A 20,085-nucleotide genomic window follows, 5' to 3' on the forward strand; every position below is an offset into this window, starting at 1 on the left:
TTTAGATGCTTTCTGCTTTGTTGACTGCTTTGTGTCGCCAACGGGCTGAGGCACACTGGCTCTCTGGCGGGGCTCGCGCCTCGCTGCTACACTGCGTTGACCCGGAGCTTGCCTCTACTTTCCCGATATCGTTCCCTAAGCCGTTTGCGTCACTTTACCACGGGGTCCGCCTCAACGTGCCCTACAGCCGACGCCTTCCTCACAAGCTTGGAAAGGCGGATTCACCTAACTGTGGCACCAGTGGGACTGTTGAGGAAACTGAACATATCTTATTATCATGTCCACGGTATCAGCAGCACAGACAATCTCTACAAGTTTCCTTATAGCTCGGCTGGATGGCAGACCATTTGATGTTGTTAAGGTTCTGGGCCCTTGGACACCCGACCATCAGTTCCACGCCATGCAGGCGTTTGAGCGATTTTGCGCAGACTCCAAGTTGGTGGACACAGTGTGACTGGCCGAGTGTGTGTGAGTGACTGACTGAGTGTCATGTCACTCATCATGTCATTTGTCACTCATGAGTGTCAATGTCACTCATGTCTTTGTCACTCATTGGTTTTATTATAGATAGCCATTTGTGTTTTCCTAAGCCGGCTCTCGTAATGAGTGCCTATTTCTCCATTTTTTTTCTTTTCTTATCAACTCAACTTAGATGCCTTCTGGTGAAATTAGCGCGTGCTAATTTCACCAGAAAGCCTGCATGCGAGCATATGAACATGATGGCAAGTGATGTTCTGAGGCTGGTCCTACAGCTGGCTAACCTTTTCAGTGACTTCCATGTTTCATCATTAATTTCTTATGCGGGCATATAGCATATATAATGATGAAAGAAAAGGCACTTGAGGCTTTACATGTATTTGTCCTTTCTATATGTGTTCCAGCCTCAGAACATCAATTGCCATCATATAGCATATATGTTGTACAACGGGACAACATGAACATGCCACCATATTGGCAAACACTATATATGATAGCAGCTGGGTAGCAATCGGTTTCTATTTCTTAATAGGGGGACAATCGGACACTGCATGCTTATGGTTTTGACGGGTGTTATCGGGTTAATAGAAGGAAGTTTCTAATCAACGTCGCACCAGGAGTACATCGCACCCTGAACAGCGGCAGAAGGACATGTTGCGAACCCACAGGCTGGTGCTGGCCATAACGTTTTTGCGCTTTTTCGGGCGCTCTACGGTTATTTCAATGCATTTCGAGAAAATTCACGGTATGTTCGAGAGCGGTACATGGAGGAGGTTTTACCCGAAAATGTTCGCTGTTTAGTTAATCCAGTGAAGCCCTTTTTATTCCGTGTTAGCACCACGAAGCGACTACGGCCATGAACGGCCACAGACAGATGTGGCGTGGACAGCAGGAAGCAGGGGTGGGAGAATGATGAGGTTAGTATATGCGTCCTGGGATGACTTCACGAGGAACTGGTGCTGACAATCGCCTGGCAAGTCTTCCAAATAACCGAGGGAAACCCTCAGAGAGCACAGCCGGTTGTAGGGTTCGAACAACTATACACCTCCTAGTCTCCAGCATGCCATATGGCTAGGTACTAACTAGCGAACGCTGCGTCGCTCCATTCGGCCGCGACGCAGTAAAAGCCTAAATATATACGAGGGTCTGTGACCGCATTTTTTCCTCTTCTTTTATGACGGGCTCTGTACATCCGTGCCACGTTAGATGAGGAACGGCCCGACTATGATGTACTCGTTCATTTTATAGGCCCAGAAAATGGCGACTGCGCATATATATATGAAAGAGTTGTTTATGCGAGCCCAAGATCGGATAGCGACCTCAATGTTTGTGATCTACTTCTCTATATAGGACATGTATGTGACATAGGAAACGTCGCTGCGAGAATGCCAAGTCGCCATCGAGCACCGCCTTGGCAAAGGGCCCTCGGACGGTGACGTCAATATGACGTCACTTCCGGGCTTAAATGGGTGGCTTATTCGAAAATTATGGACACTGGGGTGGCGCAAGGTGCGCCAGTGTCCCCAAGAAGATACCTCCGGGAGGGGGCGGATCCAGACACTCATTTTGGGGGTGGGGTGGGGTTCTTTGTTGGAGCGCGTAGTGGGGAGGGTGGAGAGGGAAATCCCATGTATAAACTGACGTTTTGGGGAGGGGGCAACGGTATGTGATACGGTATGCATACGGCATATGTGATAGCGCCGTAAATACCGGCGCTATCATATACAGTGAACGCTTGTTAATATGACTCCCGATAATCAGGCATACGCGCTTTACGACCATACTTCTGGAGAACAATGTAGTGAAAACTCTTCAAATCCCCCCCCCCCCCCGTTAATATGACAATTCCGCATTATGACCAAAATTCTCGGGGACGGCCACGGTCATAATAACGAGGGTTCACTGTATACCATATTTTCCAGCTCGCGTGGTTTAGTGGGTTTAGGATGATAGCCTTCCACGCCGAGACTGGGAAGTGACACGGGTTTGAATCCTGGCACTGACTGTGCTGTCTGAGGTTTTCCTTGGGTTTTCTGGCAGTCCTTCTAGACGAATGTCGGTACGGTTCTCCTTGAAGTGAGCACAACAACAGTGAGCTTCAGTGCATCGTACGCTATCGCCTTTGCGTACGTAAAGAATAGCGTAGCTAGTTCCCTGCGCGCGCAAAACATAAAAATGAGTTTTAGTGCATCGTACGCTATCGTCTTTGCGTACGTAAGAGATTGCGTTGGTGGTTCTGCGCATGCGCAAAACATAAAGAGAGCTTCGCGCCTTGCGCAGGACCGACACGCTATTCCTTACGTTTCGCAAAGGCGATAGCGTACGATGCACTGAAACTCTCTGATGAGAGCTTCGCGCTGTGCGCAGAACCGCCACGCTATTCCTTACGTTTCGCAAAGGCGATAGCGTACGATGCACTGAAACTCTCTGATGAGAGCTTCGCGCTGTGCGCAGGACCGACACGCTATTCCTTACGTTTCGCAAAGGCGATAGCGTACGATGCACTGAAACTCTCTAATGAGAGCTTCGCGCTGTGCGCAGAACCGCCACGCTATTCCTTACGTACGCTGTCGCCTTTGCGTACACAAGGAATAGCGTGGTGGTCCTGCGCACTGCGCGCTAAGCTCTCTTTTTATGTTTTGCGATAATTGTTTCGATAATTGACAGTGTTATTCACCGGTTATCCCATCCGAAAAAATAGCCGAACATCATGCTTTTCGGAGCACCGGACCATAACGCGCGACGCCTTTTTGAGCGCAATCGCTCTCACAGTTCGACGAAAGGAGGTTCCAAACTCAGTCCACAGAGTGATAGAAAAAGTGACAGTTTCTGAAATTGGGAGAGGGAAAGCATGATCTCAGCGAAAGCCGGACGCCATAAGCTATGCCGGTGTTGTTATCTCTTTCTGCGATGCCGGTGTGGGCTGGGCTTGCAATCTCCTTTCGTCGGACTGAGAACGATTGCGCCGAGAAAGCTCCGTAGAGCATGATGTTCGGCTATTTTTTCCGATGGCATAGCTCCTGGATATCCCTGTGAATCATCATTAATCTGAGCAAAATTGAACACGCTCTTTACATTGGTGCGGTAAAAAAGTGACGTTTACTTGGCAAATTTCCGACTTCAGTTCGCAAGAATTTATATAATGAAACTTATACGTTACACGACATTCGCATCAGGAGGTGGCAAAACTAGAGATGCAAAATTTCCGGAAATTTTGAATCGCTCGAAAAAAAAAAAAAAAAACAACGGTTTTCTTCGAGTTTTTTGCCGAAAAATTGAAAAAAAAATGGAAACAAAGGCGGTTACTGCTGAGTCGAAGCATTGCCGGCCAAGCCACAGCATACAATGAGCTATAATCTTTAGTAGTGTTCACCTTCTAGGCATAAATGTAGAGAAGAGCATCCCATGAGACTGCTGTCTACTCAGCGATAGGTAATTGGAACAATCCGTTCACTCCGACCAGAACTCCGACATTATGTGAACGCGATGGCGATCGCTTGGAGCAGCCAGACGGAGTTGGTGGTTGTGGATTAGAGGCACCTAAGGCACTGTTGGCAGGTTGTAACGCATCAGAGGCACGAAAATTTACATTTTTGAATTTTGTCGCCTGGAAATTTTAGGCAATTTTTCCGGAGACGAGGAAAAAAACAAAAAAAAAACTCTTTTCCTTCCAAAATTTTTTTTTTTTTCGGGGCTTCGCATCTCTAGGCAAAACCCTAGTAAGAACAAATACCGTTGCCCGCTAGGTGGTGTAGTTTTTTTATTTTTTATTATAGTTCAATGACACGTTTTCTGGTACACCCAGTAGATACAAAAGTTGTTAAACAGCCCATTGAGAAGACACGTTTACTCCAGAATACGTACAATGGCCGCACGAGACGCAATAACCTGTCCATAAAAGGAATCGTAAAACAGTGGCTAGATACAAAAGCTTCGCGAGAGACCATCCTTATCTATGGGCGGGGGTGATATAGGATGGAGGTATTGCTACGGAAGCACTCATTCACAAAGTGCTTCCTGTTTTCACACTTTTATCATTTTTATGTAAACGACAATGGCGGGACTCAAAACGGAGCGAGGCTTCTGCTTAGTCTGCTCGATTTCCGCCCTGAAGAAAGTGGACGCGATTACGTCACTTCCGGTTCGATTTTCCAGTCATTCTACCGAGGGACTCCAGGGCTTGTAAAGAATTGGATTAGTAATTAATTATTATTATTTATTTATTTGTGTTTCATAAACTGGAGTGCACTGGATCTTTACCTCGTTTTATTTTATTTTTTTAAGGTTTCATGCAGCGGTCCAAAGTTGTAAGTGAATTGTGACAATCAAACTCTAAAAAAATAAATAAAGAAAGCAGTGATTTTATTCCTTTTGGGGACTGAATGCCTTGCCACAAAAATTAGTCCCTTTAGAGAGTAAATGCACGGGAGTAAATGAATGTCACAGAGAGTGCATTTCACGCTCTGTTCTAAGAGTCCCAGGCTTATAGAACAAAAGTTTACGGAACACCGTCTCTGGCGTATTTCTTCATCGGAACGGCAGCCTGCTAGCTACATACTTATTAAGAAGAGATCGAATAAGAAACGGGTGGCCCGGCTATTCCATTCATCTCTCAGTATGTGTGTCCACTCCTGCTTGCTACCTGGGGGGCACTCCAATGGAGAAATGCGACACTGCGGTGTTCCGTAAACTTTTGTCCCAAGCTGTACATAATTCGTGTGCATGAATGAAAATTTATTTATTTATTTATTTATTTATTTATTTGCAGACACTACTAACGTCCTCTGGACGTCATTGTAGGAGTGGATACATAGTGAAACAACATGTATCATCAAAAAAAAAAAAAAGACAGAGAGAGAGAGAGAGAAAGAAAAACGACAACAACACACGACATCAAAATACATATATACATTATACTTAGGGCCTGACTTTTTCGGGTTTTATTTTTGGCCAAATTCGGTGGGTAAATATCGGGTGATATTTTTCGTTTGAAAATTCGGGTGTATTCGGGTTAAATCCCGTTACGGCATATTCTGTCGTCAGGAATTCGGGTGATTTTTTTTTTGTTTAATAAAAATTTGTCTTAACATGGAACTAATGTTTAGCAATGTTATCAAACTTTATTTTAATGCACGCTTACGAGTGTGCCACGCGACCCGGATGTTTTCGGGTAGATTCGGGTTAAACCCGACTTTTACAGATTTCGTTCGGGGGGTAAATATCGGGTGGATACGGGTTTAACCCTAAAAAGTCATGCCCTAATTATACTTGGCTAAGATGGCCATTCACAGATTACACAAATATGATCGGAGCTTTGAAACAAAAGCTGATGCCGTTCGGGACGTGACCAATACTGTCCGGTAATTTATTCCATTCATTAATAACCCGTACAAAGTAAGAGTATACCTGAAGCAGTCATTGCGACAGCTTATGGGTGTAATATGCCTAGAATGTTTGTTTGTTTCTTTGAATTCTTTTTGAATGGTAAGATACGTATTTGTGCGCGTCAAGCTTACTGTTTCCTCCCAACGACAACACGAAAAAGAACTTTAACCTAGCAATATTGGGTCTCTCCGACAGAGGGGGAAGTTGCGGAAAAATACGTCGAATTAAACCGCCAAGCGTGGTAGATCGAGTGATATAAAATCTTGCGATATACATGGGTACACAATCTCGCAAGGAAGAACCTCTAACTATATGTTTCCTCCGCGTGGGTGGAGAATTGCTAAGTTATATATTCCCCAAGCTTTATTCCATCATATTCACGAAGAGCACATATTTACGTAGGCTCATGCATTGGGGAGACCATTTGCTAAATTCAGTGACTATTTGCAGTCCCGTGGAGAGTAAATTTCGAGGTTAGCCCGGACTAAAACGGGGAGTAATTAATTCCAGAGGCTGCAATTACTCCTCGTTTTTTCTTAGAGTTCACGTTCGACAAAGAAAACGAGACTAAAGGCATGTTTATAGCTCCAGAGCATGTACCATGCGCCCTAGCTACATGACAGCTATTAGCATAACCAGCTTCATGTTCTAGCAAGATTAATACGTGCTATAACTACTACGTGCTAAATAACGAAAGGGTTAGATTAGATATATAGGAACGAGTAATCGTTCTACATTCGTACAGATTTGTTGTCGAATATGCTAATGTCGAATATTAACTGTCTTTGATATTCGAATATTTCAATAACTGCATGGGATAAACACACGAATTTTGTGTTTCGTTGCTGGTGAGTTTTATGTGTATGCAGAGTCTGTCCTATGCGGGGAAGAAATCGGGTGTTTCTCTCTTTTTCATTCGTAATTCGGGGAAAATCCGAGGCCACACGTGCATTCTAGCGCTGCATAGTTCTAAAACAAACAATGTGTAGTGGATGAGGCAATTAAACACAGGCCAAATCGGAGGGCGTGTGCTCATTCCCACATTCAGCTAAAGCAAAGCGTGATGCACTTTGGGAACGTTGAAAAGCGTTTCCTACATCCAGTGCTGTGTGTGTGTGTTGTCCTTTTCGTACCCTAGCAACTGGAGTTTTTACCGTTTTTAACGATTTTATTAGCACTTAGGGAAGAATGAGTTGTCCCACTTCGGAGTTTGAGATTTGTTCGACTTCCACGTTTGTTTTTGTTCATTCTGCCCCAGATAGAGAAGTGCCACTGAGGATTGTATCTCATCACGGCCGATGTGATGTCTCATAACAGCAGAAAGTCTCGTTCAGCCAAAATCTCAATGCGGCCGAAGATGTCTCATCACGGATTAAATTGTCACGACTGTGTCGCTGTACCGTCGGCCCCGGATTACTTGCTAATCGGCACCGTCATCGTCGGGCACGGGCAAACGTCATCCAGCTCGAGCGCGAAACCCAACAAAACTATAGAGTCACTAAATAAGCTACGCTTTTATTTAGTGACTCTAAACAAAACCGGGGAGCACGAAAGCTTGCGGCCCTCTTCCTGTCTGCCGGCCTTTCATTAAAATCCAGTTCTGGACGTCACTGCCTCTTCAATTTCGGGGAAAGAATGCATCGACTGGCGGCAGCGGTGCATGACGGACCTCATATGTGCTTCGAGTATGCAATAAAAATATAAAATATGAGAATAAAAACATTTTTCACGAGGGATGCATGAAACACAGTCGCAGTATTGTGTGCATGAACCATCGTGTGTGACACAAGCCGGACGGAGACACACCCGCCTCAGAGACACTTTGGGAAGCGTTTACAACAGAGCGATATTGCTAATATGGTGGATGCTTCTTTTTTTTTTTTGGTCGTGATGAAACATCTTCGGCCGAAATGAGGCTGTCTTCGGCCGTAATGAGATTTTGGCCGTAATGAGACCCTCGGGGGTTAAATGATTTTTCGGCCGCAATGAGACGTTACCCCTCAGAGGAGGGATTCGGGTCTTCGTTTGAAAAGGACTGACATCATCATGTTGATCTGACATTTCTCGTGTCGTTCTCGTAGAGTGTTTCTTCTCTCCTAAAACTCCTTGATATACGAAATGAAAGAATTTATTAAAATACGTAGGCCACACCGGCAGCACAACAGGATAAAAACAACTTAAAATACGCACTAAGTGCGTGCTTAGTGCGCCTTTTAGAGCGGCCTTTCATTAAAATTTTATTGCGGCCTTTCATTAAAATCCTAAGCACTAAGTGCGGTGCTTCTTCCTACATTCTTTGTGACGTTTTCCCTTCATGCACTGAAGTCAAAGCATGCTCTCTTGTATAGCTACCCAACCCTTAAGTGGATGTGCTCTTCGGACAGGTACTTAGTGAGCAAACACGCAAGATAACGCAACAAGATGCGACAAATAAACTAAGTATATAAAAAAAAGAGTGGTATGTGATAAAACACTGCTGCATGGCGGATAAGCGTCGAATTATAGTGTAGTGACCGCATGGCGTTGATAAGATAAAATATTTGCACGCGTGAAGTCATCTGTCTGGCGACTGCAAACATAGTGCGCGATCGTCTTCACCAGACCTTTTCTCTTAAATGACAGGGACAATATAATGTATGATGATGACGAATATAGATATGATATTGTATGATATAGATTATATGATAACGGCACACTTTGATACGAAATCGTGTGCTTCAGCAAACAAATGTGTTGCGACTTGGCCGTGGTCCGACCTATACATCTGTTCATGAGATAATTGTAACACGTTTGTTCCTGGTACAGTCGAAGACTCTGTTAACTTTCTACATAAGATTTTCCTGTGTCATACCTCAAACACTTTTATTACTCTTAATAAGTGTTGATTGAAATATACCATACCATTCACCTTCGCGAGCCTTTAATTTTTCGCGAATTGAAAAATGAAATTTGAAAAATTACAAACACAACACAAGGAGGGCAAACACAACACAAGTCTCATAACTCCCAATCAGAGGGTGTGTGTTCGAGTCCCACTTAGTGGCCGATCGAACGGGGGTGGGGGGCGATCGCCTCCCCCCCCCCCAAAAAAAAAAGAAAAGAAAAATGCTAGGTTACACTAGGTTACAAACAGAGGGTCCCGATACGCCACTGATCCCATCCCACTGCTGATGCATTTTTTTTTTCAACTGTTGAAGGAGACCCCAAATGTTGAAGCAGACGAACCACAAGAAACAGTAAACCCAAACCGAGCACAGTATACACATCCAAAAATCAATTGTGACATTCAATCTCCTACGATTTTCACAACCGGTAACTGAGTCATTGCACTGATTACAATATAATTATCTCCAGAGGGCTATAGACAGCTGTGACAACACAGCAGTGACAGCCTCCTGGAAAACACCTCCAACGAAGCAGAAGACATCCAAGGACCGCTGTGGTGACGTCAGATCTACGATCACGTGGTACGGCGCGCTCTCCGCTAACCTTGCGCTGAGAGAAGGCGGGCGAGGAATAAAAAAAAGCAAACTGACGCGAGTGCGGAGCAGACAGAGAATTTCAGTGGAGTCGAGCGATCAGCCGGGTGCTTCGCTGTGATGTGATACCTCGTCTGTGAGTGATACAGCCACCGATCTCTTGATTTAACATCGGTGACTTCGATGCTACAAGTCTTCCAAGACGCGTGAGCAAAGCTAGATCGTGAGCAGCTGTTCGGCATACGTAAAGGTAAGCTGAGGTTAGCGTCCGCTGCATCTGGAGCATGAACACGCTTTTCCGGAAGGCTTCCGTGTTTCAGCGTCACGTAGTATTCTGTTCTTTGGATTCCATACCGCTTCCAGCCGGTTTGAGGCTTTTGTTTTGAAAGCTGTTTACCGAGGCAGCGTCGTTGAGCTATATTTATACCTACCCCAACGGCTGGCCCGGACCGTTAGTCCTAACTGTAGAATCTTAAACTCTGCCAAACATGTTTGGTCTATACAAAAAAAAAAAAACTCGAATGTCGTCTTTCGCTCGCGAAATCGAAGTTGTGTCACTCCTCTAACTATTCGTACCAACAACATGCCTGATTTGTCACGTACTGATAAATGGGCGCTTCAGTGGGGAAGCAGGGTACCTTCCAAATTTAGAGCAAGCGTCCCGGTGTTGTTGAGGGCTCCGTAGCCCTGCCCATCGTCCCGTACACAAACGTACGCACAACCTGCGGTCAAACGTCAAGCGAGCACGGTAGCTGGACGCATCCCGTTGTACGGCCTTGCTCGCCTTGCTGGCCGTATTGATTTCTTTTCCTCTTTTATTTTTCCGCGCGCTGACCTAGAAATAAACCTAACGGTACTGGTAGTTCGCCACCCGTATTTAACCGCACTGCGAAGTATTTTGCAACAGTAGACGGCCTCGAGAAGCCGACGCGACGTCTGGCTATAACTTGGTCAATGTCAGGGTTTGCTAAAGAACGCTTTCCTGATCGCACCCGAAATACGCCTTGTGCTCTAGATTCCAAGTTGGTAACGACGTGGCACATCATTGTGCGATTTAGAGCCCTGAGATATCCGTCAAGGAAGCGTTACGGGGCATAGCCATTGAACCTTTTCTTTTTTTCTTTGCTGGCGCGAAAGGCAGCTGTCAAACGAATGGATGTAGGTGTTAGCAAAGAGCTAGCTGTTGACTCACTGCGCTGTTTTCGTTGCAGACGAAGACGTCAGAACAGACGTCTGTGAAGGTCTGGGTGTTATACATAGCCTAATTTCTGGAACGGTCCTTACGATGGGCCAGATATGTTGGCTCAAAACTCAGACGTTTTATTCTCGCAGACGATACTGTCGTGAGAGCGAAGGACGATGCATCGTCTGCGAACGCGACGGGTGTCGTCTGCTAACACTTCGCCGTGTAATTCGTTGTCTGATGGGAAAATCGATAAAACCAGCTGTCTGCTAGCTAATTTTGCACCAAAATATCTGAAGCTTTCAGTGAACAGCGATGTACTTATGAATCAATTTATTGAGAAGATGCATGGACAGGTGCGATCGATACACTTTGTTTAGCCCCTTGTAGTGTTAGCCGTGCTTTCAAACGCGCGCAGTAATGCCCTCTATCGTCCTGTGCAAAAAATCATATTTCCCAGCCTCTGGAGGTCATAATACGATAATATTGCTTGTCAGTAGCGCGTTGTTGCACACGATTTCTGTGTTAGCGCGGACGAAACCCACTAGTCCTGTTCGAGATATGGGAAACTACATTTTTCATGTTGTGGCTGCTTCATTGAGGTCACTGCCCATTTCTGTACCTCGCGTACTTTGAATAAAAAGCACATTTCAAAAGCAGACGAACGGGTCGTCTGCTGTCAAAGACGACTTCCTGAACGATTTGCGATCGGCCCATTGTTGTTGCCCTTGCGGAACCCAGTTAACTGGAGAGGAGGGGGACGTATTGGCATGCCAGTCACAGTGACCCTGTTCCTATCGACGAGATACATGCAGGTTCTACCGTTTTGGAGGCAACTTCGGCTAATCACGAAGTCAAGGTTGACAAACCGAGGTTGACGGAAGCTGGGATATGCATTTCCGTTGCTGTCGCGGTCGCAAGTGGAACTTTTCTTTTGCAGCTGGATAAGGAACGATTTCTTTTTACTCGTGCGTTCTGACGCAAATTCCTATAAGCATTTCGTCTCGGCATCACTACAGGAAAACACACATACAAGGCCAAACACCAGGCAAACGAAAACTATATAGTACAATGTCGCTGGTACTAGGATGCGGATATGGAAACCAGTGAGTACACAGCGATGAACAACGGAATCACGAAAAAGGAACGTTCCCACAGCCAGAAGGATGTGTGATCGGAAAGCTGCTTAGTCGAACTGAGGAAGTTGGCGTTGATAACGGGGAGACGTTTGTTCGTTTGGGAACTGGGTCAATATCGGGGAATGTCATCATCTCCAGGGTTGGATGTCTTCTGCAACGTAAACGCCTTGTGACCGATGAATCGTGTCGTACATCCGAAAGTCAATGTAGATGTCACATTAGTGAAGGCCGTCGGCATTAAACAGTGGGGAAAAGCTACTTAAAGGAGTATGCAATGAGCACTACCCCACAAAACTGTTTCACAGGCCCTGCGAGATTTAGTTGGTAGCCTTTCAAAGAATTAATAGGCCTCTTATCAGAGTATAGAAGAGCGTCTGAAAGGCCTCGGCCAATCTTATCAGCCGTAAAGCGCTGCAATCTTGGCAGACGCTGGCCCCGAAAAGAAGCCGTGTCTCTCTGCTTTTCATTCAGAAGTTACACGCACCTGTCATTTGAACTTGCGGTGTGTGTGCGAGCTTTTGCCGATGCAACATGTTACAGGAGACACTGCAGCTGCGCAGGGCGTGATTTCTGTTGAGCGATCGCATGACATGCACGTTGGGAGCACGTGCACGGATCGCTTTTTTCCAAACCGCTTTGTAATCCCTGCGAGACCGCAGTTGAGTTGAGTCACGAACATTGTTACAAAGACCCGTCCTCAGCGCTGCGCCGTGCTGTTAGGATCCGCGCCGTCACATATAGCCAGCAATACGAGGACGAGAGCGTGAGTATTTGAAATCCAAATCTCGCGAAAATTACAGACGCTGGAAATGTCGGAAGTTTGTTCAGGCACCTCCCCAACGAGATTCGAACCCCCCTCCCTTCCCTAAATACCGGAAGAAGGAAAAATCGGAAGACACAGGGTGTTTACCCACCTACAAAATTTCAACACCCTTGAGATCCCTGCTGCATGCCAATGCGACACAGGGAAATTGGGGGGGTTCGAGATTGCAACCCTGCAATGTTGTGGAGCAATACATATAGTAAATGCATCGTTTCTCAGTGTCTACTCCAAGACAAGAGCAATAGCTGCCAGCTGTCCGCGCATTGGTGAGGTACAGGGCATGTGCTACCCTTTCCATCTTGCATATAATGTGGAGCAAGCGGTATGACGATTTATGAGGCTAGTTTTATTATAGATTAGTAGTTATCACTGTAATTTTTACGGGGACCGCATTACAGGCGTGCCTAGCGGTCCCGCCTTATAATTTGTAATGTATAGAATGTCTAAATAAAGCACTTATCTATCTATCTATCTATAGTTCGTTGCGTTAGCATATGGCAAAACCTGACATCCGCATACTTCTTCCCAGCCAGCCACGAAGCCCCCCCCCCCCCACAGATCGTGCAAAAACGCAACACAAAACCATCTCGGCAAGAGTTTGCATCCTGCTACCCCTTGCTGTGAAAACCGTGGTGTTTATATTAGGAAAGGATCTAAATTTAAACCCCATGGCACCGCATATGGTCACAAACGCTTGCAGGGCGATACTCGCGAGTCCTCGCATATTCGTTGACGATAACAAACCAGCTTTTGTGTGACTTTCATCGTTTCGGCTGTGGTGGCTGAAGTGCACAGAGTGGAATGTGACTTAGACTTGTAGGAGTCCTGCAGCTTTCGAATGACCTTTCAGCTTCTGGGTGTAAGTTTTTCAAAGAGAGAAGCATTGCGGCTGTGTGCGCCGTGAAGTTGTGAACTTATTACAGCCAGAGTAGGGTTTATTTTGAGTGCGTGAAGATGTATTTAATATGTAATAGAAAAAAAAAGTCTGAACTAATTAAATGCCAATGCCCATTTACATTGACTTCTCACAAGTGCAGAAAGTTGGGCTATTTGGTGGGATAGCATACTGCAATATTTGGGAGGACATAAGGTACACACGGAACAAGCGCCACTCACAACTGAAGTGTATTGCAGAAAAATTTACGGAAATTTGTGGAAAAACTTGCGTATTTATGCCTCACTTTTCCCCAATACACTTCAGTTGTGAGCGACACTTGTTCTGTGTGTTACCTTATGTCCTCATCTTTCGCGTCCCCAAATGTTGCAGTATCACTTCTCACAACCTAACAGAAAAATATGAAAAAAATGATTTGAGAGAATTAAACGTACCAGTCAAAACGGTAACTTAATTGTTCAGAAAAGCTAATCTGCATTATTCTGACTGGAGTCAGAGCACGCAAGAGAAAGATTTAATGGACCATGCTCGATAACTTTACCTTGCCTAGCGCAAGAACAAACGTCTTCTTCCTTAAAAACAAAAAATGTTCCAAACTCTACTTTCAGAACTAGCCACCATGGCACCCCGCGGAGAGCAGCGCGAGAAACGGCGCTCCTTCCAGCCCTTTCGATGGCTCATGTCCCGGTCCAGAGAGACGGCCAAGAAGCCCCTGGCCGCACCGGTCATGCCATCGCTCCCGAAGTCCCACACCTACGCGGGCATCGTGCACTGTCCAAACAGGAACCCCAGGTCCCTGAGCGTGTGCGAGGTCGCAGGGGACGGTCCGCCTTTCCTGGCATTGTGCCGCCTCTGCCTGGCCATTGTACCAGGAGCTGCACTGTATCGTGTGGCACAGTGCGGTTGTTACTTCTGCCACCAGGTGAGTCTAGCTGCCGAGCTCTGCAGTGTTGGCTGTTAGTTTTGTGACAAGAAATATATTGCAAAAATTTGAGTATGTTGTAAAAAAAAACAAAAAACAAAAAATTAGCCGAATGCGTTAGTCAGCAGTCTTTGACGCCGACTCAGAGATGTCATCCCTGAACTTATATATATGGTACATATATGGTATGTACTATGTACCATGCATGTACCCCGATATGGTACAATAGGTGGGTAATTGTTACCTGTTGCTACCTTATTGCTACCTTACGCATGGTTGACAAAGCTTTTTTTTTTTTTGGACGGAGTGGTGGCTGTTTTTTCTTTTTTTTTTAAATACGCGTATACTTTATCAAGGAAAAAACCTGTTTGTGGAGCAGTTGTGTGTCTACTTGCCTATCTTTGTCAATGTTTCGTAGCTCCAGTTTTTGATAATGCTGGTTAACCAACAAGCCAAATTTCCTGCCTCGGTGAAAGTGGCAGTTTCGTGCGTGCACTTGCGGATTATTTATTTAGGAACTCGAGATTATGCAAACTCTCTTGGTAGGTTTACAAGTGCCATAAAACTGTGCCAACGATTCAATCCCGTAACAACGCATTATTTTCTTGTCCTTTGACAGTGCATTCAGCAGTACGTCACAATAAGTGCCAGGGAAGGTAACGTCGTCATTCCCTGCCCCGATGGTACCTGCCCCGTCGGCGGCACTTTTGAGACTTCTGAGGTAAGAAATTTTTGAAGCGACAAAAGTGTTTAGTAATGTGTCATAACAAGTAATAACATTAATAGCATAAGTAAAGTAATAAGTTAGTACTATTAGAATAACCAAAAGTTGCGTTCTCCCCCTTCCTCATTTGCAGATCGAGAAACTGGTGGAAAAGGAAGTATTCCAACTTTACCTTCGTTGCAAGTTAAACCGGGGTATGTGTAAGCTTTTTCTGTCACGCACACACAGCCGCATTATTTGTTTGCACACAAACAGTGCAGAGACTGACAATATGTTTCACCAATCCAGATGTGGAACTTGACCCTCATCAAACATGGTGCCCTGGTCCCGGTTGTGAAAGTGTCTGTCACATTGTACCTGGTCTCGGAAACGGTAATTCGTCCCCCGTACATTGCGCAAAGGTGAGTCTCGCCAGGTTACTGTCATGTAAAAGTGGAAAAAATTAACTGGTTGTGATCAGATATTGATTGATTGATTGATTATCTTGCAGTGCAAGCTCACATTCTGTTCCGAGTGTAAAGAACGGTGGCACGCGTACCAGACGTGTGACGAGTTTCGGAAGCAACTGTCAGACGACGAGCTGTAAGTTTCATCTTCTACCGTTCTGCAGCACAAAATATTTTTGATTCAGTATCCGCGTGCAAAAAAAAAAATGTTCGTGATACATGGATCATGATCGTGTGCATTATTTTTTCCTGGTATATTTTGCTTTGTTGCTTAGAAGAGCACAGTGAAAACAATAGAGAAACAAAAACAATATATAATATAAATTAATATTATATAATAATGTAAATATTAATATATAATAATATAAATTAAAACATATTTTGAGGTACTCATCATTAATACAATCATTATATCACAGGCCTAGCCTTCCTGGTGAAGACCTTGGGTTGATATAATATAAATATAAAAATATATATAAAATATACTATAAAATAAGATATAATATAATAATATAAATATTAATATATATTAATATAAATTATAACATATTTTGAGGTACTCATCATTATACAATCATTAATATCATAGGCCTAGCCTTCCTGGTGAAGACCTTGGGTTGATCAAAAGGTGTCCTCACTGCCGCGTGCCCATCGAACGCGATGAAGGTTGCGCCCAGATGATGTGCAAGCGCTGTCGCCACGTCTTCTGCTGGTATTGCCTCGCCTCACTCGATGTATGTTCCGTACACGACCTCAATTAAGAGATACTTTTGAAACGTACCCTCGTAAACACGCTCGTGCTACCTTCACAGGACGACTTCTTGCTCCGTCACTACGACAAAGGTCCGTGCAAGAACAAGCTCGGTCACTCGAGGGCGTCGGTAGTGTGGCATCGCACACAGGTAAGATACCGGTAGCGTACCGCTACGTGCTAAATGGGCACCACAGAACACTTCTCACACATCTCAATCGTGTTCAAAGTATAGCAAAAATTTGACAAAATTGGGAGTGTGGCCTTAGATTTCCGACCGTTCATAATGGGTCCGAAACGCGGTAAAAATAGCTCGAGGAACTCTGAAGCACATCCTCTCTCATTGGTCATCGGTAGCAAGGTACAAAATCTGCAAGCTTCCTGGAAGCTTTTGTTTCAATGCATTCCTGTGGGAGTGCTGCATTTGCTTAACACGTTTACTGAAAGGGTCCCTGCCGCCTTCTCTAAGTGTGACACACTTATCCCAACTTTTTTTTTTCTTTTTTTCATTTCTCTGTGCAAGCTAAATTTACGCAGTCTGTGCTCGTAGATGCTTTTGCGCCAGAAAAATCCAACTTGTCATCTGTGCTTGGCTGACACGGATGGTTTGTCCCAAGTAAACTTAGCTCACCCAGCCTCTTCGCTCAGTGGCCCTTTTTCGCAACATGCTTATGTGCCGTGGCACCAATGGCCTTACTTTGTTTGAGTGCAGACTCCCAGTGAATATGTGCTCCTCATAAGGCTCGTGTGACAGACTGGAAAACTTACTCGCCCAGCAAACAACTTTCTCGAAAGACCCGCTCGCTGACTTTTAGGTTTCGCCGCCGCATCCAATGCCACCCTCCGGTGGCTTGAACACATAAATCCGACTTGGCTTTTGCACGCGTGTGTCGGGTTATTGACGTGAATTGCTACCGTTTACGCTATAAGAAAAATCACATTTTTGGTTCTCCTCGACTCGCAGGTTGTAGGAATCTTCGCTGGCTTTGGATTCCTCCTGCTGTTGGCCTCACCGCTTCTGCTCTTGGCAGCGCCTTGTCTCCTCTGCTGCCGCTGTAGCAGTTGCCATCGTTGTCTCGACACAGAGCCCACAACCATTTGAATCTCATCAGCACTCACTCTACGACATCATCATCCGTCCACCGTATCTGTAGACGCTGCAGAGGCAGACGCGCAGAGCTCCATTTCAAATCTCGCCACACACTTCATCATCTTCATCGTCCAAAATGTACGCTCGATATGCCGCAGAGTTTTGTTGCTGTGGCCCGAATTGCATCAAGGTGTATGCATCGAGCCTCGTTTTCCTTTTTTTTTTTTTTTTTTTTGTTACAAGCGAAAGTGCACGTTTCATGATTAAGTGTTTCTGTTTGCCCATAAGCATGGGCAAATTTAATTATTCCTCGTATGTGCACATAGACACGTGTGAATGTGCAGAATGATGCAAGTTACCACATCCTTGGTACATTGCATGAAAGTTTTAAGACCTCCTTCACCTTGCCAAATAGCTGAATTGTTTAAATATGAGTCAACAAATTTTCAGATAGCGCTTGATTATCAATAACTATGACTGTTATGACGATTGACACAAAATTTGTCAATAGAATTACGAGCCATTACATTGGTTAATTGTCACCGCGGTTCATTCCAGCAAACGTGCGCACAGTCGTGCCAATTTTTACATGCACATTCACACTGTTATGTTTGTATTTGAGCATAATTTAGCCAATAATGGGTTCCTCCACTGTAAACAAAATGTTATCGGAGTAGCCGAATTTGTTGCGTGATAAATTCAATCGCTCCCTATTATTTTCGTCAACATCAACATCAAAAATGTTACCTTGCACAGTTTGTACGATTTCAACCTCGCATCTTTCTCGACACATTTGTAAATATCTTATCGCTTGGCCTTCGATTAACTGTGGAGGAGGCACATTTAACGAGAGTCAAATATATCTGTACGTTCTACCTACAAGCACTGGGTGTCAACTCTTCTGTACTTGCGTCCACGAGTTTAAGCATAACGTACAGAAAGACATTTGTACATAATTATGTTTCAGGAGAACAGACACTAAGTTATTATATGATACATGTACGCATAATACAAGATCTATATTCAGTGTTGAAATTCTATATCTATAGTAAACACATCTGTTAAACCATTTTAAATTATCTGTGATATAATTTTAAAGATGAGCATAGTTATGGGATGTCGCTAGCTGCTTTTCGAAAAAGTTCTAGTCCAGCTAGTCTCAGCTTTGTAACGGTGCTATCATAGTATATTATGCTATTACAGTTATAGTATTTTAGCTAACTGCTGTTGCAACAGCAATCTTTGTTGTTGTTGCAGTCATCTGCTTAGCTCATGGTACAAGAAACGAAAGCAAGAAGTTGTAAATAGAGTGTACTAACACCACAACCACACAAAGTGAACAAAGCTTGGAAAGTCAAACGAGCATGTGAATAAAGCGTGTGCTCAATGTTTGGATGGTGCGTTGTCTGAATTTCTTTATCACCTTTGACCAGATAACGCATGTCAAATAGGGCTGCAAAGTCACTTGAACTCACTGTAGCAGTTCAAGCAGTGCACCTAGTTCTGGACGAGATCATGGATAGCCTGCACTTTTTGGATAGGAGGCACGGCTACAGTTGCCACCTTTTGTAGTGCAAAATACCGGCTCAGGGAGAGGAGGTGGAATAGAGGGAAAGGGGGAAACGCTCGCGGGAAAGGGAAGTGGGTGAGGGATGGAAGAGCACACAAAGAAAATGAGAGAGAGAGCTCAAGACAATACAAGGAAACGTCTTCCTGTGTGTAATAATAATAATAATAATAATAAATAACTAAGGAAACAACTGGTGACTGCACGGAGTTGGGTCTGTGCTCCAGATTTATTTAAGCTGTAGTGGAATGTTGTAGGGAAAATCCCGCAAAAGCCCCCATGAAATGTTTTGAGCCACAAATATCGGCACAAGGCTGCCGGTATCACCTTCCCACCGGCAATCGGCAGAGCGAGCAAATAACCGGCCTGGTGGCATCCCTAAGTACTGTTGAAGATGCACTTGAACCAGCACAGAACTTTCCAGAACTAGTGCAGCTAAATGTAAGAGACTCGTTGTTTGCGGAGACTAGTCTCCGCAAACGACGAGTCTCTTAGATTTAGTTGAAGCAAACTACACCGTTGACATTGTGTGTCTACTTAACAAAGGAGGGAGGGAGGCAATTCTTTAGTCTGACCTCAGGAGCTGGTAGAGAGGACGACTGTTAGCAAACCAATAGAGCCTCGTGATGGTGACGAGGTCTGCCGAAGAAAATGTGAGCGTCTGAATGTCGCTGAAGCCAGCAGCCTGTAGCGTCACCTCATCTGACATCAATTGCATGTGTCGAAGTTTGTAATATTGTGGTTCATATATTCAAGACACAAGACCACACATCCCACCGGAGCACACTACATTTGTAATGAAACTTACGAAAAGCGTGCTTTCCAAATCTCGGTAGACAGATGGACATCACGTAGAACTCTCATAATGCCTAGAAACCAAGCTGGCAAGGAGAGCTATCTCAACAACTGACACACCATGATAGATATGGCAGCCCTAACGTATTATGAGCAGTATCTCCTACAAGCTCTGTATGCTGTCGTCGTACATGCCAGCAGGAGGCTTAAATGGTAGGTTTTGTTTTTAATTCTGCGAAGGAACTGGTGGCTGAGTGGCGTACGGAAGCGGACAGACGTAGAGAGGACAGCAGGAAAAACTCGGGGACAGGGGGTGTTAGAACGCATCCTGGGCCAACTTCAGGGGGAACTGTACCGACATTAGTCTCTAAAGTCTGCCAGAAAACCCAGTGGAAATACCTCAGACAGC

The 20,085-nt window shown here is 44.7% G+C and overlaps 1 protein-coding gene across 2 annotated transcripts; it reads left to right on the forward strand.

Moving 5' to 3' along the window:
- Positions 1–9,395: 9,395 nt before the first annotated feature.
- On the forward strand, positions 9,396–18,707 carry LOC135398849 (E3 ubiquitin-protein ligase RNF144A-like). 2 transcript variants are annotated; one of them, XM_064630369.1, is made up of 9 exons: positions 9,396–9,591; positions 13,990–14,303; positions 14,923–15,024; positions 15,161–15,221; positions 15,316–15,428; positions 15,518–15,609; positions 16,063–16,207; positions 16,286–16,375; positions 17,189–18,707. In XM_064630369.1, exons 2-9 carry the CDS (start codon positions 14,001–14,003, stop codon positions 17,324–17,326), a joined length of 1,044 nt encoding a protein of 347 aa, XP_064486439.1. In that variant the 5' UTR covers positions 9,396–9,591; positions 13,990–14,000; the 3' UTR covers positions 17,327–18,707. The 2 variants fall into 2 exon arrangements, with proteins under 2 accessions (XP_064486439.1, XP_064486440.1); XM_064630370.1 differs by lacking the exon at positions 9,396–9,591 and adding an exon at positions 12,063–12,426.
- The last annotated feature ends 1,378 nt before the right edge of the window (positions 18,708–20,085 follow it).

This window comes from Ornithodoros turicata, chromosome 6 (assembly GCF_037126465.1).
Source record: "Ornithodoros turicata isolate Travis chromosome 6, ASM3712646v1, whole genome shotgun sequence".
Lineage (NCBI taxonomy): Eukaryota > Metazoa > Arthropoda > Arachnida > Ixodida > Argasidae > Ornithodoros > Ornithodoros turicata.